The 20,843-nt window shown below is 51.0% G+C and overlaps 1 protein-coding gene across 3 annotated transcripts in view; it reads left to right on the forward strand.

The window, feature by feature from the left end:
* Positions 1–18,944, forward strand: part of TET3 (tet methylcytosine dioxygenase 3) — a 98,320-nt gene extending 79,376 nt beyond the window's left edge. For all 3 annotated transcript variants that reach the window (XM_032352488.1, XM_032352489.1, XM_032352490.1), the window contains 6 exons: positions 1,419–1,627; positions 2,864–3,014; positions 6,063–6,152; positions 6,635–6,772; positions 11,076–11,412; positions 11,974–18,944. In XM_032352488.1, coding sequence (XP_032208379.1) covers positions 1,419–1,627; positions 2,864–3,014; positions 6,063–6,152; positions 6,635–6,772; positions 11,076–11,412; positions 11,974–13,751 — 2,703 coding nt within the window. In that variant the 3' untranslated portion in view covers positions 13,752–18,944. The remainder of the gene's footprint in view (positions 1–1,418; positions 1,628–2,863; positions 3,015–6,062; positions 6,153–6,634; positions 6,773–11,075; positions 11,413–11,973) is intronic.
* Positions 18,945–20,843: the final 1,899 nt, after the last annotated feature.

Here is a 20,843-nt window from a genome sequence, read left to right on the forward strand (position 1 = left end):
GGGGTTCTTAGGAGAGGTCAGTCACCTCATGCCTCGGCTCCTAGGCCCTTTGCTGTGGGAGCCAGGTGGGAGTTCTGGCAGTTGGGGTGGGGGGGGCCTGGCTGAGGAGCCACGGGGTGCAGAGCCCCAGGCCCTTGCTCGTCATGTTAAGAGCCTTATTGAGACACAGTACACATACCATACAATTCGTCCACTCAGAGTGTACAGGTCATTGGTTTGGGGGACATTAATAATCTTTAAAAATTATGCTAAATTATACATAATGTAAAATGGACCCTTGTAACCATTTTTAAGTGTACATGGTACCAGCTACATTCACTTTTTCTTTTTTTTAAGATTTTTTTTATTTGACAGACAGAGATCACAAGTAGGCAGAGAGGCAGGCAGAGAGAGAAAGAGAGGGGGAAGCAGACTCCCTGCTGAGCAGAGAGCCTGTTGTGGGGCTCGATCCCAGGACCCTGGGATCATGACCTGAGCCGAAGGCAGAGGCTTTAACCCACGGAGCCACCCAGGCGCCTCTACATTCACATTCTTATGCAACCATCACCACACTCTGGATTTCCAAAACTTAGAATACAGAAACCCTGTACCCGTTAACTAAGTCCCCATTCTCTGCTCCCTGAGTCCCCGAGAGCCGCCATTCTACTTGCTGTCCCTGTGAATCTGACTGTTCCAGGTACCCTTTGTAAGTGGAATCCTGTACGGTATTTGTTCTTCAGCATCTGGCTTATTTTACTTAACACAGTGCTCTTCAGGCCCATCCCTGTCATCATGTGTGTCTGATGTTCCTTCCTTGCTGACGACTATTTCACGTATGGAGAGGCCACATTTTCTTTATCCGTGTCTGTTGATGGACATCTGGGTTGCATCTGCTATCGGGCTGCTGTGACTGGTGCTGCTCTGAACATGGAGCATGGAAACGCTTGTCCCAGTCCCCGCTCTCGGTCCTCTTGGGTAAATTCCTAGGAGTGGCCCTGCCTGGTTATGTGGTAATGACATGTTATGCATTTCGAAAAACTGCCCAAAACTTTCCCATAGTGCCAAAGCCCTTGTTTTGTAACTAAAATCATACAGATAAGCAACATTTTCTCTGCAAATATTTTAGGACGACATAAAAAGAAATCTCTGAATATATCTTGGCTCACAATTTTATCTCTATATTTTTAGTTCTAAGCCTATGCAACTCATCAATAACTTATTATAGTAATTATTCTTTATTTTGCTCTTAAGAAAATGTTTGTGTTTATTATTCCCTAATGATAGCGGTCTCTCAGCCTACGTGGTTGCTGTCGACACTGCCCTAAAGACCCACCGCCCTGGTCTGGTGGGCAGAGGTGAGGGGGTATCATGTCCGAGGCAGAGGAGCGAGGGGCCAGTTTCCGACAGTGAACAGTGTGCCCCTGCCCACATCCCTGCAGGTGATCCGTAGGCACACGCTGGAGGAGAAGTTGCTGTGCCTGGTGCGGCACCGGGCAGGTCACCACTGCCAGAACGCTGTGATTGTCATCCTCATCCTGGCCTGGGAGGGCATCCCCCGCAGCCTCGGAGACACCCTCTACCAGGAGCTCACCGACACCCTCCGGAAGTATGGGAACCCCACCAGCCGGAGATGTGGCCTCAATGATGAGTATGTGGGGAGAAGGGGAGGAAGAGGGGTCCCCACATGCAGGGGTGGGGGCAGCTGGGCCAGGTGGCCATTGGCAGGGTGCTGGACAGCAGATGCAGGGGACTCTGTCCTCCCGCCCCAGGCCCTGCCTGCCCTGCAGTCAGGGCTGTGATGAAAGCAGCTCCCCCACGATCCCAGCCTGGCTTCTTCTGGTGCCAGCGGCAAAGGGTTTCTTCCCTGGGCTCAGCTTTGCTGCTGAACTCACGCGGACTTTGGGACTCTAATGCTGGAACAACTGTGAAAAATTGTGTGAGCGACCCCCCCCCCCCAAGTGTAAGGCATCAGTAGTCATCACGAAACCTGCCCTCCTAGAGTCTCTTCCCAATTTTAAAATTAAGGTATTTTTGCTTTTCATCCTTTTAGGTATCTACTTAGAAGAGGGTTTTTTTTTTTTTTGAAGTTTTTATTTAAATTGCAGTTAATTAACCCACAATGTAATAGGGACTGATGTTTACAGTGCCGTAGCCAACACTGCCACCATCCAGATAATGGAACAGCTCTGTCATTCCCCCCAATTCCCCTGTGCCCCTTTACAAGAAAGTCCTTTCTTCTGCCCTTGGCAACCAATGGCCTATCATGCTTCTTGTCCCCATAGGTTTGCCTTTGCAAGAATGTTCTATAAATGGAACCAGACCAAGCATAGCCTTTTGGGTGTGGCTTCTTTCCCCGAGCTTCATCTGTGCTTGTGTCAGCTCGTCGGCGGGGGCACCGTCATTTATCTGTTCCCCAGTCGAGGGGCACCTGGGTTGTTTCCAAATTAGTTGTTAAGTGACAATGTCAGTGTTAATTTGTTTAAAGGCTTGTCAGCCCCCAGGCCTGAAGGACGTGGGAGTGTTCAAACCCCATAGTTCGAGTCACGACTCTGTTTGTGTTGAACACGTCGAAAGCTGTCATGATATTAGAGTTAAGGCAAAGGATAAACCTTACTGGGGTTTTGACTGGATTCTTCCTACTTACCTCAAACAACCCAAGAGCTTCTCCCAGTAGCAGAAGGTTCAGGGGTAGGAGAAGCATGGGCTGCTCAGAGCGGACCGTCCACCCCAGGACACTTGGGAGAGGAGTCGGAGGTGGGCAGGATGTGGTCCCAGTCACTGGGAGGCCACGGGTGCTAGGCCTCCGCAGGACCTCCCCCCGGGCAGGGAGGAAGGTTTCCGAACAAAGCCTGTGTCCGTGCCTCACGTGGGACGTCTGTTGCAGCCGGACCTGCGCTTGCCAAGGCAAAGACCCCAGCACCTGTGGCGCTTCCTTCTCCTTCGGCTGTTCCTGGAGCATGTACTTCAACGGCTGCAAATACGCTCGCAGCAAGACGCCGCGCAAGTTCCGCCTCGCAGGGGACAACCCCAAGGAGGTGAGCGGTGGGGTCGGGGGAACCCTCCTGCCAGCCCCCCTCTACCTGCTGGCCTTCATGCCCTGGGGGGAGGGCGGGTCAGCAGGTGTTACTCAGACGGGGGCAGAATGCAACTTGCTTTGTTTTTTTTGAACTGACCTTATCTTGCCATGAGGTAAGGCGTGTGGGGTGTGGTGTGAGGGCAGGGGGAGTGAGAGATTAGACTTAACCGACAACTGGGTACCCCAGACTCTTCCAGCTTTAAAACCATCTCTTTATGGCAGATGTTCAAATTCTACATCTGAATGGGACCCGCTTCCTGGGTCATTTCGTCTCTTTGTTCTTGCCAAGATGTCTTTCGGAGGGTAGGATGATTAGCAGGAAGGGGAGCCTCAAGGCCATGGGCCATTTTCTGGGGCCAGTGTTGGATTTCCCGGAGTGACCTTCATCCTGCTTGGCGGCCAGTGACCTCTCTGCGGTTGTTCACCTGTTCGGGCCCTTGCTGTCTCTTTTCTGGGAGCCTGGCCTGGCCCTTAGGTACTGGTCTGGTGGCCACACAGTACGGCCTCTCAGTAGCTGCCTCATCAGGTCAGGCTGCCCGCCGCCCTGCCCCTTCCTCTCTGTTGCCCTGCTTGTGAAGGCCATTCCAAGAGGTGGGCTCCCCTCTGAGTTCCAAGTGCAGAGAAGCTGCAGACCTGTCTGGGCTCCCTGTCCTTTCCCTTTCAGCAACCCCCTCCTGCCTGAACACCTGTGAGGTAGGGTACTGGACCCTTTAGTGGGGGTCAAGGCAATATCTTGATCCCTGGTTCTACCTTCCATATATCCCTAAGCTCCTTGTACCAGAGGGTTTCCCCCTTTTCCATGGGTATGGGGACTCCCCTTGGGTGTGTGTGTATTGTTTTTTTTAGGATTTTGTTTGTCAGGGAGAGAGCGAGCACAAGCAGGGAGAGTGGCAGGCAGAAGGAGAAGCAGGCTTCCTGTTGAGCAAGGAACCTAATGTGGGACTTGACCCCAGAACCCTGGGATCATGACCTGAGCCGAAGGCAGAGGCTTAACCCACTGAGCCACCCAGGCGCCCCAGGCGTATGTTTTTCTACTATACATGTAATAAACTTCAATGCTCAGAGTTCTCAGCCCTGCTTTTCAGAAATAAAAGGAAGCATTTTCTTTTTTCTTTTTTTTTTTTTTTAAAGATTTTTTATTTATTTGACAGAGAGAGAGATCACAAGTAGGCAGAGAGGCAGGCAGATGGATAGTGAGAGAAGGAAGCAGGCTCCCTGCTGAGCAGAGAGCCCGATGTGGGACTCGATCCCAGGACCCTGAGATCATGACCTGAGCCGAAGGCAGCGGCTTAACCCACTGAGCCACCCAGGCGCCCAAAAGGAAGCATTTTCAAAGCAGAAATTTTTTCCCTCAAAGCCTGGCTTTTTTTTTTAAGATTTTATTTATTTATTCATTTGAGAGAGAGTGGGAGTGTAAGAAAGAACGAGAACAGGGGGAGGAACAGAGGGAGAAGCAGACTCCCCACTGAGCTCGGAGCCCAGTGCCACCAGGCTCAATCCCACAACCCCCAGATCATGACCCAGGAGTTGGACGCCCATCCGACTGAGCCACCCCGGCGCCCCCGAAGCCCAGCTTTTAGACTGTTGCACAAGCTAGTCTACCAGTCTGGTTTGACACTAGACTTTTATTTCTGGCGGCATCCGCCCTCTCCTGGAAGCAGCGAATGCAATTGTTTCAATGACAAGAGGAGTCCGGGGGCCATGGGAAGTAAGAATTATCAGGAGAGAAAATGCACTGCCTTCATTTTTCTCTCACTCGCCCTGTTCTGTCAGCTAGCATTCCCGTGCACTTCCGTCTTGCTGCGCTCGGGCTGGCGCCTCCCAGGTGTGCGTCTCAGCCAGGCTCATGGCACCCCAGGGTCTGGGCGCTACTGCTCCTCACTTTGTAGAGGAAGCACATGGCTTGCCCAAGGCCCTGTGGCAGTAATGGTGAAGTTGGGCATGGATTTCCCTGGAGCTCCTGAGCCTCACCCCTGCACTGTGCTGGCCCTGGCCCCGCTGTGCTGGTGGCAGCGTCTGGACCGCAGCCAGAGGGTGGCGGTGGCTGGCTGCTCGGGCCGCCCGGCTGGACAGACGCTGAGCCATCGGTCCCGCGCTCACATTTCCACTTCTCTAAACTTGGTTCTTTCTCTCTTCCGTCGTCTTCCTCTTTCCTCTGAGTAAACTCTGCATGCCTGTGCTCAAGGCCTTCTAGGAGGCCTCTGGCCCCACCCCCACTGGCTCTGCTTGGCCCCCTTGGAGGGCCAGGCGGGGGACACCTGAAGCCTTGACCAAAAGCAGCGGGGATGCTACTGCCCTGTATGGGGCGGCACTGGCCAGCGGAACGCCCCTGAGGAGGGAAACGTTCTCTGTAAAAACAGCATGGGAGCTGCGTGGAACCGCTGAGCATTTGGAAATGTGACTAGTAAAACAGGGGGACTGGATTCTTCACTTTAATTAAAATTCACATTTATTTCGGTAGCCACGCCTGGCTGGTGACGAAGGCACACGATGGTGCAGGTCTGCAGGGCACGGCTCTGAAGGGTGTGCCGCCGGCTCGTGATGGGCTCTGGGCCTGGCTGGCTGGGGGGCTCCCCCGCACAGACCTTGAGCACCCCTCTCGCCTTCACCTCCCTGCCTGTAACACCGAAAAAGAAAGCCACATTTGTTGCTCCTGCTTTTACGTGCCTGCCACACCACACCTCTGGCCCGGGATCCTCCGAACTCAAAACCAACAGCCTGTTTTATGGGTTGTGAGCTGCCCTGAGCGACAGCCTGGAAGACAGTAGCTGGGCAGTCCGGGGGCTGGACCTTCAGGCCGAGACTTCCTGAGCTTCCATGTCTCCAGCTTTAAAACGGACATGGCACTGTGCCCCTTCCTGAGGGAACTCTGTCAAGACCCCTGATGGCACCTAACTTCTACCTTCCCAGCAGCCTAATGGTGGTCCAGAATGGAGGTCAATTTCCAGCGTACAGAGCTTGTCGGGGGGGCTGCTGTGGGGGTGTGTGACGGCTCTTCTTCCCACAGGAGGAAGTACTCCGTAAGAGCTTCCAGGACCTGGCCACCGAAGTCGCTCCCCTGTACAAGAGGCTGGCCCCCCAGGCCTATCAGAACCAGGTATGGGGTCTTGGGCCTTTCTCTGCCCACGGGTCATCCACATCTCTGTCCTCCTCCCATGGTGTTCCATACGGGAAAGCTAGCTAGAGGGACAGCGACAGTGGAGGTCTTGAATGAGATCCTTTCTTTACACTGAGCTACCGGCATCCCAGACCATCTCTCTTCTATCCCTTGCTTTCATGCCTCTTCGCCTATTCCTCTCTCACCTCCTCTGGTCTGGCTTCTCCCGGGGAGGCTCGAGCTTCTCTGTCCTCTTGCCCCTACATCTCCCAGATGATGGGGGTGGGGGGGACTTGAGGTAACTCAGAAGGAAGTCATTTCTACAGGGTCTTCAGCCAGAAAGCCTACCTTCTGCAGCCCATGTGCAAGGCAGCCGCAGTCCTTAACCTCTCTCCCTCCCTCCAAGACCTAGCCTCCCCGGTGCAGAATCCAGGCCACTGACCTCAGGTCACACAAGCAGTTCTCCTTGGCTGTCCACACAGGTGACCAATGAGGAAATAGCGATTGACTGCCGTCTGGGGCTGAAGGAAGGGCGGCCCTTCTCGGGGGTCACGGCCTGCATGGACTTCTGTGCCCACGCCCACAAGGACCAGCATAACCTCTACAATGGGTGCACTGTGGTAAGGAACCCTGGGCCCCCTGCGGGATGATTCTGGGACAGGGACTGGTTTGTGCAGACCTGTGAGCTCAGAGTAGGGAGGAACCTGGAGACAAGAGTCTCAGATCTGCAGGAGGTGTGCCCTGCCAGACTGCTCCTGCTCACTTCTCTGAGAAACGCTTGGACCAGGCTGGCCTTGGCTCTGTGTCTCATGCGGGTGCTGCAGAGTGCAGGCTCTTGGACACCTGTAGGCCCTCCGTTATCTACAGATGGCCCCAGGTCTCCCTGAACACTTGGATTTAAATCTAAACACTCTCTTGATGCACCCATTAAGCAAATATTTATTGAGCTAGTCTAGATGCTGGGGAATAAAATGGACTAAGCCCTGCCCAAGGATGTGATACAGTTCGTGTCTGGTACCGATGAAGATGGAGTAGAGGAAGGGGAAAGAGCAGAGGCTGTTTGAGATGCTGTGGGCAGAGAGGACTTTCTGAGAAGGGATGGCTGAGCTGAGACATGAATGAAGCGAGAGAGTGAGGGATTGAGCGTCTGGGGGTGGAGTGCTCCCGGCAGGAGGACCAGCACAGGCAAAGGCTCGGAGGCAGGATGGGATCAAGACACAGGGAGCTGGAAGGCAGACAGAGCTGCGAGCTATGCTCAAAGTGTGATGGGAAGCCCTGGAGGGCTCTTCAGCCAAGAACGGTAGGAGCTAATTTATGAAGTTAGACGCTTCCTCCTGCAACTGGCAAATAGAAGTATGTGGAGGTGGTGGATGGGGGTTAGCCAGAGGAGGAGGCCAGTTAGAAGGCTGGGACAATGTCTAGGCTAGAGGTGACAGGGCTGGGGCAGGAGGAGGGTGAGGAGGAGGGTAATGGGAGGACTCTGGGTGATTTTGAAGGTCCAGTCAAGGGAGTGTTGCTGATGGACAGATACAGGATAGGAGAGGGAAGGTACAAGACAACCACCCAAGACTTTTTGCTTGAGCACCAGGACATGTGTTGGGGTAACACACTGAGCTGTAACTAGCAGGAGAAGCCAGTTTGGAGGGAAACTCTCCTGAGAGGCCTGCTGTCTGCCCACATAGACGTGCCGAGTATGCAGGGGAGGGGGCGTCTGGAGAGCACGTAGCTCACACTTAAACAGCCATAAGGCCAGGTGCGGTCACCAGCAGAATGAGTCCAGTTGGAGAAGAGGGGAGTTTTGGGCTTGAGTGGACCTCCTTGAAGGGATGATGCCAGCTGTCTGCTTTGCTTTTTACTGGATCCTGGCAGGCAGGGCTCCCTGGGGAACTGTAGCAGAGGCTGTAGCAGGTCATCTGAAAGGGGGCTCCTGGAGTTTGGGTGTGACTTGGGTCTGACACCAGGATTGATAGCACAGCCCTGAGATCGTATTTCTCTGCCTTGTCCTCCTTCCTTATGTCCAAGGCTCAAAGCGAGGTGGGGCGAGCATCTGTCTACACTGTACAGGGAGGGTTTCCAGCTGAGACAGAGAGAAAGGGAGGGACCTACAGGATTTAGGAGAGGGTCGGGGAGGAGTAGGAGACACTGGGAGATTGGAGCACGGTGAGGTTACTTCAGTCCCAGAGCTTATAGAGTTTGGAGTGAAAAAAAAAAAAGCAAACTTTTTTCAAAATGAGCAGTATTTTTTCTGATTAAAAAACCTGTTCATTGTTTAAGAAGGTATAAAGTAAAAATTGCCTGAAATCTCATGGACATGACCAACGTGAGCATTAGGGTGACCATCCTTTCAGGCACCTGCACGTGTGTGCACGCGTGTGCGGACAGCTCTGCACGTTTTATACAGATGTGATCGCATGATACATGCATGCTGCTCCATGACCTGCTCTTCTCAACTCAGGAGTACGTGATGGGCAACTTCTGTGTCGCTGGGTGTAGATCCACTTCAGCCTGTGCTCAGGCTGGATGGATGGCTTTGCCATCGTTTATTTGACCGCCCCCCTCTGGATGGACAGTGAGTGCTTCCACATGCCCCCTCCAGAAAGCAGAGGGGGGCTCCAGGCTTACCAAATCTTGGTGCAGTGCTGGGATAACCTCGAGGTCCTGGGGCCAGGACATTTCTAGGCTTAGAGGGGTGCTTACTGGCGACACAGACCTTTCTCAGTTTCTTGAGTTTTTGCCTGCCTGAGTGGCAAATGCATCTCATAGTACTTTGTGTTTGTTTTAGGACTAGAGAGGTTGAGCATCTTTTATATTTCTCACCCATTTAAATTTTATCTTTGTGACTATCCTTTATGTCCTTTAAAAAAAAAAAAAGGATAGCCTTAGCTGTTGACGTGAATAAGGTGTGCATGTTAGGGAGAGAAACACTGTGCCTGTCATCACTCCTCGTTTGCCTTTACTTTTGCTCTTTTATTAAACTGGGTTTCAGGGAATGATTGGAAGCAGGGCGGTGGTCAGTCCAACCCAGAAGGTACGTGGGGCCTGGTCAGAGCAGATTAAGTCACACGGGCCCCATGTATGCGGGGAAGAAACCTACATGGTAGAGTATGACAGCAGAGGAGAAGTTGTAGATGGGAGGAAGAACTACAGCTAATTTCGCGAAAATGAACTGTTTCTGTTCAGTAATAAAACCCTACGAGCAAAATTGAAAGGCCAATCCAAACTGGAAAACAGTATAACAGTGACAAAGAGCAGGATAATCTTCATATGCAAAGATTACATAAATGATTAAAATAAATGGCCTAATATAAAAATGGGGAAAAGGCATAAAACTCATGAGAAAAAGAAGACTGGTATTAAAATACACCCAGGGTTTGACTCGAGTATGACCTGAAGACACAGATGTGAGCATCAGGAGGGCAGAAGTTCATCCTCAGCATTCAGAAGCACCTGCCGGGCCACGCAGAAGCCGCAGGATGGGGCAGGGGGCAGGGGGTAAGAGGGGAGAGCGTGGGCAAGGCAGAGTAGAAAGCTGAGTAAGCTGGAGATTGGAGAGTTTGGAGAGTTTCTTGGCGCTCCGGGCCATAGGGGTGGTCCCCCGTTGTCTTCCCTGGCCCTGGGTGATGTAGGGCAGCGGGAATATTGGCTCAGGGTGCGAGAGTTTGATAAAGAGAGAGAGCTGGCTGTGGGTTCTGGATTGGTTGGTTTGTGTATCAGCGTGCACCTAAAGGAGGTGCTTTGCTATCTCTAGGCATTAGCTAGTCTTGGGGGAAGGAAAGCCCTTCCAGGGTCAAGGCCCCAAATGGCAAAACGTCAAGAACACAGAAAATAAAATATAGTCAACACAACAGTAAAGAGTAAACTTGAGAGAGAAAAAAAATCAAACCTCATTAGTAATCAGAGAAAGGCAGACCAGCAATGAGACACATTTCCATAATGAACAAAATGTTTTCAGAAGTGAATGGCAAAATTATAAACAAAAGTGTAGGAAGACAGAAACTCCCCTCATCCCAATATGAGGGGAGCACTGAGGAGACTCGTTGCACAGGGCAGTTTGGCAACATGTGGCCCTTGACTTCACAGAGTTTATTTCAAGGAATTATGTATTTTAGGAGATTTAGCTGAAAGTGTAAAAGTATTGTTTATGGTAGGGAAAAGATGGAAACAAGTTTTAATAGTGATGAAGGTTCACATGAACACGTTGTTAACAGAATAATATGATGCAAATTCTGAAATCACATTGGGGAAGGATAACGCATAAGGAAATCTTCATACTGGGTTTAAAAAGAAGTTACTGTAAGGCTGTATGCATAATGCGATTCAATTTCATTACCAAAGAGTGAGTGTGGGTTTGTGTGTATGCAAATATGATCAACATGTTTATAGTGATTATTTCTGGATGGTGGGATTATTGAGATAATTATTTCCTTTTTGCTGGCCTAAATTTTCTACAAGCAGTACAGGTAGTTTTTATTACGAAGTATTTTAAAGAGCCAAAGGACGCTGCATGTTCAGGGCACAGAGGAGAACGGGGTGAGGTCTGAGGCTCTGCGAGGTGACGAGGCGTCGGGACAAGTGTCTCACTGGAGGTAGAGCACGGCTGCCTGTCCTGACCAGCCCTTTCCCAGCCGCGGGACCTTGGGCCAGTTGTCTCTTCCCCTCTCCCTCGCTCGAGGGTCACAGGAGACAAAGTGATTGGATGCACTTTGAAAGCCGTAGGGCAGATTCTAATGCTGGTGATAGTGTTACTCTGAGAACCAGCAGAACGCGCTTTTAGACAGACACTCTTTCTAGAGTGGATGGCCGGTGTGGGGATGACGCGGGGCAGGGGGAGCTCTTGCATGCCAATGCTCAGCCTCTTCCTCCCTGCATGCACTCGGCACCCCCGACCCCACACACCCTCCCTCCCTCTCTCTGCTTGGCCAGGTCTGCACTCTGACCAAGGAAGACAATCGCTGCGTGGGCAAGATTCCCGAGGACGAGCAGCTGCACGTGCTCCCGCTGTACAAGATGGCCAACACGGATGAGTTCGGCAGTGAGGAGAACCAGAACGCCAAGGTGGGCAGCGGGGCCATCCAGGTGCTCACCGCCTTCCCCCGCGAGGTCCGGCGCCTGCCTGAGCCTGCCAAGTCCTGCCGCCAGCGGCAGCTGGAAGCCAGGAAGGCGGCGGCCGAGAAGAAGAAGATGCAGAAGGAGAAGCTGAGTACTCCCGAGAAGATCAAACAGGAGGCCCTCGAGCTGGCCGGCGTCACCACTGACCCAGGTGTGTGGGGAGAGGGTGCCCACCAGAGGTGGCACCGTCGGGGCAGGGGTAGGCCCTGGACAGCTCCCTCCCTGCCCCTCTTCCTGTCTGGCGAGGGAACTCCAGACCAGAGTCACTGGGCCTCTCTCGGCCATCTGGACCCCGTGGTATCTTAACTTTCAGTCAGCGCAGTATCCGTGGCAGCCCCAGGAACCGGAGTGGGGCGGGGGGTCCCATCTTCCCACAGAGGAGCTGGGCTCCTCCAGCTTGCCGTAGTGTCTGCAGAGTGTGCTGGGGCCCCAGGCGCATGGGCCGCAGTGGGGTATGGGGCCGCTCTCTCGTCTGCGGATCCTGGTCCTGCTGCAGCACACAGTGGCTGGAGCTTCTGTGCAGACCCGCAGGGTTCACCAGGAGTGCTGCAGGGGGCCTGTGGGCTCTGGCAGCCGCTTTTCCCTGGGGCTTTCGTGGGGCTGGGAGCCCCTCAGGAAGAGGGAGCTTCCATCCCCAGTCCTCAGGCCACGGGCCCATTGTGAGCTGTGGTTCTCTTTGCTCCTTCTTTGTCTTGCCTCCTGTCTTCCCCAGGCCTGGCCCTGAAGGGTGGACTTCCCCAGCAAGGCCTGAAGCCCTCCCTCAAAGTGGAGCCCCAGAACCACTTCAGCTCCTTCAAGTACAGCGGTAATGCGGTGGTGGAGAGCTACTCGGTGCTGGGCAGCTGCCGGCCCTCCGACCCCTACAGCGTGAACAGCGTGTACTCCTACCACTCCTACTATGCACAGCCCGGCCTGACCTCCGTCAACGGCTTTCACTCCAAGTACGCTCTTCCGTCGTTCAGCTACTATGGCTTCCCATCCAGCAACCCCGTCTTCCCCTCACAGTTCCTGGGTCCTGGCACCTGGGGACACGGTGGCAGCAGCAGCAGCTTTGAGAAGAAGCCAGACCTCCACGCTCTGCACAACAGCCTGAGCCCGGCCTACGGTGGTGCTGAGTTTGCCGAGCTGCCTGGCCAGGCTATTCCCACGGACACCCACCACCCCACTCCTCACCACCAGCAGCCTGCTTACCCAGGCCCCAAGGAGTATCTGCTTCCCAAGGCTCCCCAGATCCACCCAGCATCCAGGGACCCCTCTCCCTTTGCACAGAGCTCCAACTGCTACAACAGATCCATCAAGCAAGAGCCAGTGGACCCCCTGGTCCAGGCTGAGTCTATACCCAGAGACCCTGGTAAGATGGGCAAAACACCTTTGCCCGAGGCTTCTCAGAATGGGGGGCCCAATCACCTCTGGGGACAGTACTCAGGAGGCGCAAGCATGTCCCCCAAGAGGACTAACAGTGTGGGCGGCAGCTGGGGTGTGTTCCATCCTGGGGAGAGCCCTGCCATCATCCCCGACAAGCTCAGTTCTTATGGGACTGGCTGCCTGACCCCTTCTCACTTCCCGGATAGCCAGTGGGGGCTGTTCTCTGGGGAGGGGCAGCAGCCAGCACCCCAACCCGGAGGACGGCTTCGAGGCAAACCATGGAGCCCCTGCAAGTTTGGGAACAACACCTCGGCCTTGGCCGGTCCCAGCCTGACTGAGAAGCCTTGGGGAGTTGGGGCCGGGGATTTCAACTCTGCCCTGAAAAGCGGTCCTGGGTTCCAAGACAAGTTGTGGAGCCCCCTGAAAGGAGAGGAGGGAAGGATTCCAACCCCGGGGGCAAGCCAGCTGGACAAAGCCTGGCCGTCCTTCGGCGTGCCCCTGGGCTCCAGTGAGAAACTGTTCGGGGCCCTGAAGTCAGAGGAAAAGCTGTGGGATCCCTTCAGCCTGGAGGAGGGGACAGCCGAGGACCCCCCCAACAAGGGGGCGGTGAAGGAGGAGAAGAGTGGGGGCGCGGAGGAGGAGGAAGAGCTCTGGTCCGACAGTGAACACAATTTCCTAGACGAGAACATCGGCGGTGTGGCCGTGGCCCCCGCTCACGGCTCGATCCTCATCGAGTGTGCCCGGCGGGAGCTGCACGCCACCACGCCCCTCAAGAAGCCCAACCGCTGCCACCCCACCCGCATCTCGCTGGTCTTCTACCAGCACAAGAACCTCAACCAGCCCAACCACGGGCTGGCCCTCTGGGAGGCCAAGATGAAGCAGCTGGCGGAGAGGGCCCGGGCGCGACAGGAGGAGGCCGCCCGGCTGGGTCTGGGCCAGCAGGAGGCCAAGCTCTACGGAAAGAAGCGCAAATGGGGGGGCGCCATGGTGGCCGAGCCCCAGCATAAGGAGAAAAAGGGGCTTGTCCCCACACGGCAGGCGCTGGCCGTGCCCACAGACTCAGCAGTCACCGTGTCCTCCTACGCCTACACGAAGGTCACTGGCCCCTACAGCCGCTGGATCTAGGTGCCCGGTGCCAGGGAGCCAGTGTACCTCAGCGTCGGGCCCGGCCCGAGCTGCCTCTGTGGTGCTTTTGCCCTCACACCTGGGGGCGGGTTGGGGGTGCAGAAGTCTTTTTATCTATATATACATATATAGATATGCATATATATGTATTTATGGTCCAAACCTCAGAACTGACCCGCCCCTCCCTTCCCCAACTTCCCCAGCACTTTGAAGAAGAAACTACGGCTGTCGGGTGATTTTTTTCGTGATCTTACTATTTATATCTCCATGTTGGTTTTTTTCTCCCCTCCCCCCACCTTGTTGGGGGGGCTTTTATTTCCTCTTGTTTTTAAAACTCTATCCTTGTATATCACAATAATGGAAAGAAAGTTTATAGTGTCCTTTCACAAAGGAGTAGTTTTAAATTCCATTTAAAATGTGTATTTATTGGATTTTTTAAAAAGCGACAATAGTAATGGTAAAGGAGTGGCGGGAAAGGCCAAGAGCGCGCATTCCTGCCCAGTCTTGCTGGGCCCTGCGAGCCTGGCCCTCTTGGGAGCTGGCAAGGTTCTCTCAGCCATCTGCCCCTCACGAGCCAAGTGCAGACTGTAGCCGCCCGGTCCATCCCTCCTGACCGCTACGCCTTCCCTTCAGGGGAGGGAGCCCTCAGGACTGCTTCCGTCCTCTCCAGCAGGATGGGAGAATCTGTAAAGAAATATCCGGGGTCCCTTTTCCAGTCACCGGCTTGGAGTCGGGGACCGGGAGGCAGGCGCACCCCCAGGCCAGGCACCGGAGTTGCTGGCGTCGATTCCCCCGGAAACCAGGTTGGAAGTAGACAGCTTCGAGCTTGCTAGTCTCCACACTGAATCCTCTGTCCATTGTCGATCAAGTCCCATGATGTCACGGTTCCCCAGGCAGCACCTCCTTGCAGGAGCTGGAGTTGAGAGGCTCTTTGGAGCCCTTTCCACCGGGTTGACAAGCCAATGAATGCTGGGCTGAAGGAATTTGTCGTAGTGGCAGGTATTTTTTTGTTTGTTTAAAAAAAAAAAAAATTGCCCCAAAGCCTATGCTGATATTGAAAAAGGGCTACTGTATCTCTAAACAAGAAGCTGAACCCAAGCTGTGAAAAGCCAGCGTCGGCCCATGGCACGGCGCTGTGCAGAGCCTGGTGCTGTAGTACCGAGCTGGGACTCCGGGCGGGTGGCGTCCTGCGGGAGCCCGGGCCCGGCGGCGTGACAGCAGTTAGCGCATCTCTCTGTTCCTGGATCTCCACATCAGACAATGGTGCAGGCCGCCCCACCCAGGCCCACCCTCTCCACGCTCTCCCGGGCGGGGGTGGGCTTACCCTCAGCAATTTTAAAATGCAGGAGTCCAACGTTTTCAGCAGGTAGCTATGATTTTCCTCCCTAATTGGTGCCATTTCTCGATTTGATCATCTTCTCCTTTCCTTCCTTCCCCACCCCCCTCCTCAACTGGCCCCTTCAAAAATTCTGGTGCATTCGTTTGGTTCTTTGAAATGAGAATGTGGTGCTTCATTTTTGCAACATTGTCAGAGAGGTTGGGCGTGGCTGGTGGAAGCAACTTCCGTGGACAGCAAGTCAGACTCCCTTGCGTGTGTGTTTTTCCTGTGGTGTGAGCGACGTTTCCATCCGGCTGCCCGTGTGGATGTGCGTGGTGAGTGGGAGGCTTCAGCAGGACACACGGAGGGGACCGTGGCCACACGGTGAAGGACAACCAAGCCCTGAGATACTTATTGAGCAGATATTTATTGAGCAGTTTTATTCAGACGTGGGTCTTCGTAAAACGAGTTTAACAATCAGATGACGATGCTGAAGGCAAGTTCCTGAGCTTCCAGGTGCCTTGTGTAAGAGCTGAGAACCGACCCGCTGGGTGTTTGCTGTAACTGGTCAGACGCACGGGCGGGGAGTCGCTGTCAGATGTCCTGAGCATTTATGTGGTCTGGTTTTAACTGTACATAGTGAAAGATTTTTTTAAGCACTTTTGCCTAGATTTAAACAGCAACTTGAAAAAAAAAAAGTATGTTTTAACATGTAATTGTGGGAGAAATTGTAAATAGTAGCTGAATATTTAACGTGCTTTGTCTATCCTTCACTTTTACCATATTCTGTAAAGTTGCATTTATTTTACAGGACAAAAATGAAATATTATTGCTTTTGAAATAAATACCCAAGAGCTTATCAGGATTTAGAATTATTCAGAACTCAGATTTATAGGAAAACCTCTGACCTTCAGTTTGACAAGCTAAAGGAAGCAGAGTCTTTAATAAGCATGCTAATTTTCTAGTTTTGAGGAAAAGTTGGGTCCTTTAAATGCTATTTTGCTTATCGCATCAGTACTTTTATGCAGGTCTCATTTGACTCCGTGCTTAGGTAGATGCGGGGGTGCCTTGAAAACTTCATTTTAAATGATCTTAAGCAAGAAATACAATATTTTACGAACCATTTGGAGAATGTGACCGTCTGTATGACCCGGGAAAACCCCAGGTTGGCTGTTGGTTTGGAAGGTCCCGAGTGTAACCCAGGTGATTCGGATACTTGGCATGTGTGAATCTTCCTGATGTCTGTTAAATATTCTCTTCCCCTCGTCACCCTTTGGTAGCAAAGCCATTAGATGAAAGGAGAAACCGATACAGGCTCAAAGCATGTGATGTCTGTCCCTGCAGCCCCAACAGCCTTTGGTCCGTAACTTTCTAGACTAGCACCAAGGCTGCTGAGAGCTGAGTCAAGAGGCGGTCTCCATTGGATGTTCCCGTTCCCCTGACAATGGTGTTTCACAGATTAGGTGGTGCTGTTGCCATGCTCGAGTCCATGCTGATTTTTACACACTACATGTATAACCTACCTCAAATCTCAGTCATTAAAATTAGCATGCTTTAGACGTATATTTAAAAAGTAACTATGCACAGCTCCTTATTCCCCCCCCTTGCTGCTGAAGGTTTCTTAAAGAGAAAAATCAAATTTTTATTTTTTACTGGCACTATCATTTTTTAAGTCCTAAAGATGATTAACAGACATTTTTATCATGAGAAGAAAAATAAAGCCATTGCAACTAAAGAACCTAACAGCATGACCAAGTTGTAGAGTAATATTATAGCAATGAGAAGCGATGGAGTCCTAGAGTCCTCTCCCCAGTGTGCCCTGTCCACAAACGCCAGCCACATGCAGTGCAGATATCTGGGTCCCCCTGTGTTTGGTTTCCCCTGCCTTCTGCATGCAAGGGAAGTGCTTGCAAAGTTCTGTGCTAAGAGATTTTTAAAATAATAAATCGCTTTGCGGCAGGTTCTCACAAAATAACTGGTGCTAGCTCAAGAACCCATTATCAGAAATCTTGACTAAAGTTGTTGCGTGGATTTTGAGGTTTCATTGTTTCTTTTGTCGTCGTTTGAGTTTTTGTTTTGTTGTTTTTGGGGGGTTTTGTTTTCGTTTTGGAGGTGTTTTGTTTTTTGTTGTTGTTGTTGTTGTTTTGCTAGGGCCTAAGTTTCCCACATGCTGGCTTCGTGGGTACTGCTTGCCCTCTCGCCGGGGTGACCGTGGTGTGCATGGAAAGAGATCATACCCTGCCCCTCTTGGTCCTTCCACCAGCCTCTTGTGGAAATGGTAGTTTATAGAGCAAGGGGTTTTTTAAGTGCTAAAGCCAGGAAAGGAGCAGAGCTCAAGGGCTTTGTACCAAACAGCCCTAGATGTGTGAAGACGGTTGATGAGTAGATGGTAACCTGATTTCATGGAGAGAAATCCAGCTAGACTTTGTGAAGTTGAACCACCGCCAGATCTCAAAACCAAGGCGATGCTGGTGGAAAATTTAAGTAATATCCCTGACGTGCCTCAACCAATCTCTTTCCTTTTGTTACGGAAGTGTGTTTTATGGACTAGGAAGCATTTTTATGAATTGAAATAGTCTAAATAAAATGGTGCTATGGTGTTTTAATGTGACTGTCCCTGATCCTGTCCTGCTGAGGTGCTATCAAGGTTCTGAAACCACAACCAACCAAAAACAAGGTGGGCTCCAGTCTCTCTTGGCTTCCCCCCTCCCCCTTTTGGTGCTGTCTCCTAGACCTCTGTTTACCGTGCTAAAACCTGCTCTGAGCAGTTTTTCTGTTTCGTTTTATTCTTCTTCCCTTGGTGGCTGAACACAGAAAGGCAAGTTCTGAAGGCAGTCGGCTCCCTAACAGTGACGGGAGTGGGCCTGCCTGGCTTGGCAGGGGCTCTGGTGACACGTGTGTCCCCTCACGCCTGATGAGAAAGGAAGGGTGAAGGGCTCCTTTGAGGAAGGGGAGTCTGGTACTCCTGTCCCTTCTACCATGGCAGGCATTCTCATAGCCAAGGACACACACTTTCCCCTGCAGCCCAGGGTGCCAAGAAGGCACCGCTGAGGGTCTCAAAGGCCCTCACCTACCAAGGCGTTCCACAGGGACCTCCTTCCTCCCCTGGCACTGGCCAGGACCCCGGTGCGCAGCAGGCCCATTCCTCTGCTCCCCCCAACCCTGGCCCCAGCGCTGCTCCTGCCTGTCCCTCCTCGTGTTCCAACTAAAGGAAGGAGCTTTCTTTGCTCACTTGATGCCACTGAGGCTGCTTTTTAGTTGGTGCTACTCTCCATTTTCTCTTGGGTCCACAAAAGTTGATGTTGGAGAAACGTAACAGGAAGCTTCATTTTGTGTCATCCACTGTCACAGTAATTTTTTTAAATACCTCAAAAACAGGACATTGTGACAACTTCAGTAAAGTAGATTCCGTAAGGGTCTGACACCTGCAGGTTGTCCATCCGCTGACTGACTTGACCTTGAAACATCTGGGGTCATTTTATTTTTCACTCTTCGGCAGTTAATCATGGCAGAACATCGAAAGGAAGGAGTGTGGTTGACTTTCTTTGATTTTCTTGGTCAGTTTTGCTTTCGGATACAATGTGAATCTCCCGTGCCCATCTCACTGAGCTTTGGCAGGCATTGTTGCTGTCATTTGACATGACTTCCTCAAAACCTACTTGATCAGCCAGCTGCATCTGCTGGAGTACGCGGCCAACTTGGACACACCCTGGACCAAAATTTTTTGAGGTGCGTATCCCCAGCGTAGGTTATCTACGGCCCCACCCCATGTGTGCGTAGAGAGTTTCCGCGTGCGACCCTGTCTTGGCGCTCCCGGCCCTTCCTCCCACAGAGCAGAGCAATAGGCTTCTCCCCTGAGCAGAGGCTGCAGCACAGAAACGCAAGGTCTAAAGTTGCTTTTGGCCTAAGGATCAGTGCGTGATTTGGCCGACTTCCTCGTTTGCTTCTCTTCTGATATCAGGGATGCTTTTTGTAGTGGTGTCATTTGCGCTCTTCTCATTTTGACTACCCGTCGTCATTCAGGGAAAATTCATCACTATTCACATGGGGATTGAAAAAATACTATTTGGCTCATTTGAACATCCAAAATTTTCTTGATTCCAGTACCTTTTTTTATTTGTTTTATTATTTTTTTTTTTCTTTTGAGGGGAAAAAGGAGGAGAAAAACAGGAGTGATGTCATTTCTTTTTCGCATATTCTAATTATAAAAAGAAATAAGGGCAGGTCATATTGTGGCATATTAATGCATTAGACTTAATCTAGAACCCCTATAGCTTTTTGATGTGTTTTATTTCTTCTCTCTTTGAATTCCTGTTTGGTTACTTGGCTTCCAATGGAGGTGAACTTAACAACCATACTTGAATATTCCGTCTTGACTTTGTAACTGTGGCTACTTGAAATGAAGTTTATCTGGGGTTGATGGATGAATGGTAGATTTTTGCAATGTCTCAAGGCAATAGGATGTGTATTATTAAACTGTAGATATTCTTAGTACAGTAAATTTATGCTGATAATTTTATTTTGTATAATTTTTACCTTTTTGTTAATATTTTTTCCTCCCACTTTATTGGTTTGCCTCCTGAGCTACCCCTCCTTACCCTCCCTTCTCCCCCAGTGTTTCAGTAAATTTAATTTAGGGTGCCTAGAAATTGCAAGTATGTATCCTTTTTTGATTTGTATTTTATTATAATTTACACAAACAACTGGGTTTGTGAACTGTATTACTCCTGGTATCTTTAAAATATTGTGGGTGTTTTAATAAATTTTATATTTATTTTTTGCACTCAAATTCAGAGTGGGTCCTTTTTTCCCCCCTGTCCGTCCCCACTCCCTTGAGCCAGGCCCAGACTGGTATTTAAGGCTCACTCTAACCCTGCCCTCCCACTGTGTGTTGTAAGTGCACCCCTGAAGCCCTCACTAACAGCAACAGTAGAGCCTGGCCTGGTCTCCTCCTGCCACCTGCATAAAGTTCAAAGGCCATCAGCTTTTGATGTAAATGAGGCATATGTGGGAACAAAACAGAGATGGCTTTTTTCTCATCTATGTTTCTGTTTGGGGTGTTTTTTTTTGTTTTCCTTTTATCTTTTCATCCCCTTTTTTCATTCTAGTTGGAGACTCCCTTCCCCTCCCCCCAGTTAAGATTGTTCACTTCTGATGTAATATTTGCTAAAAAACAGCTGATTCCAGCTTCATTCTGATGACCTGAACACCGGGTCTAGTAGGAAGGGCCACCACCCAAGTACAATTGTAACAGAATATTATGAAAACTTACATGCCAACAATTTGGACAACGTAGAAGAAATGGGTAAATTCCTAGAAACATATAACCAACCAAAACTAAAGGAGAAATAGAAGATTTGAACAGAGCAATTACCAAAAATGAAACTGAATCAGTAGTCAAAAAACTCCCAACAAACAAAAGTCCACGACCCGATAGCTTCATAGAATTCTACCAAACATTTAAAGAAGAGTTAATACCTATTCTTCCTCAAACTATTCTAAAAAAACAAAAGACAAAAGAAAACTTCCCAATTCATTCCATGAGGCCAGCATTACCCTGATACCAACACCAGATAAACATATTACCAAAAAACAAAAAAATAAACAAACAAAAAAAATGAAACAAAAAGCATACAAGCCAGTATTTCATGAATACAGATGTAAAAATCATCACCAAGTATTAGGCAATCAAATCCAACAATACATTTGAAAAATCATATACCACAATCAGGTGGGATTTACCCCCAGAATACAAGGTTTGTTCAGTATTTACA

Source organism: Mustela erminea, chromosome 7, assembly GCF_009829155.1.
Source record: "Mustela erminea isolate mMusErm1 chromosome 7, mMusErm1.Pri, whole genome shotgun sequence".
Lineage (NCBI taxonomy): Eukaryota > Metazoa > Chordata > Mammalia > Carnivora > Mustelidae > Mustela > Mustela erminea.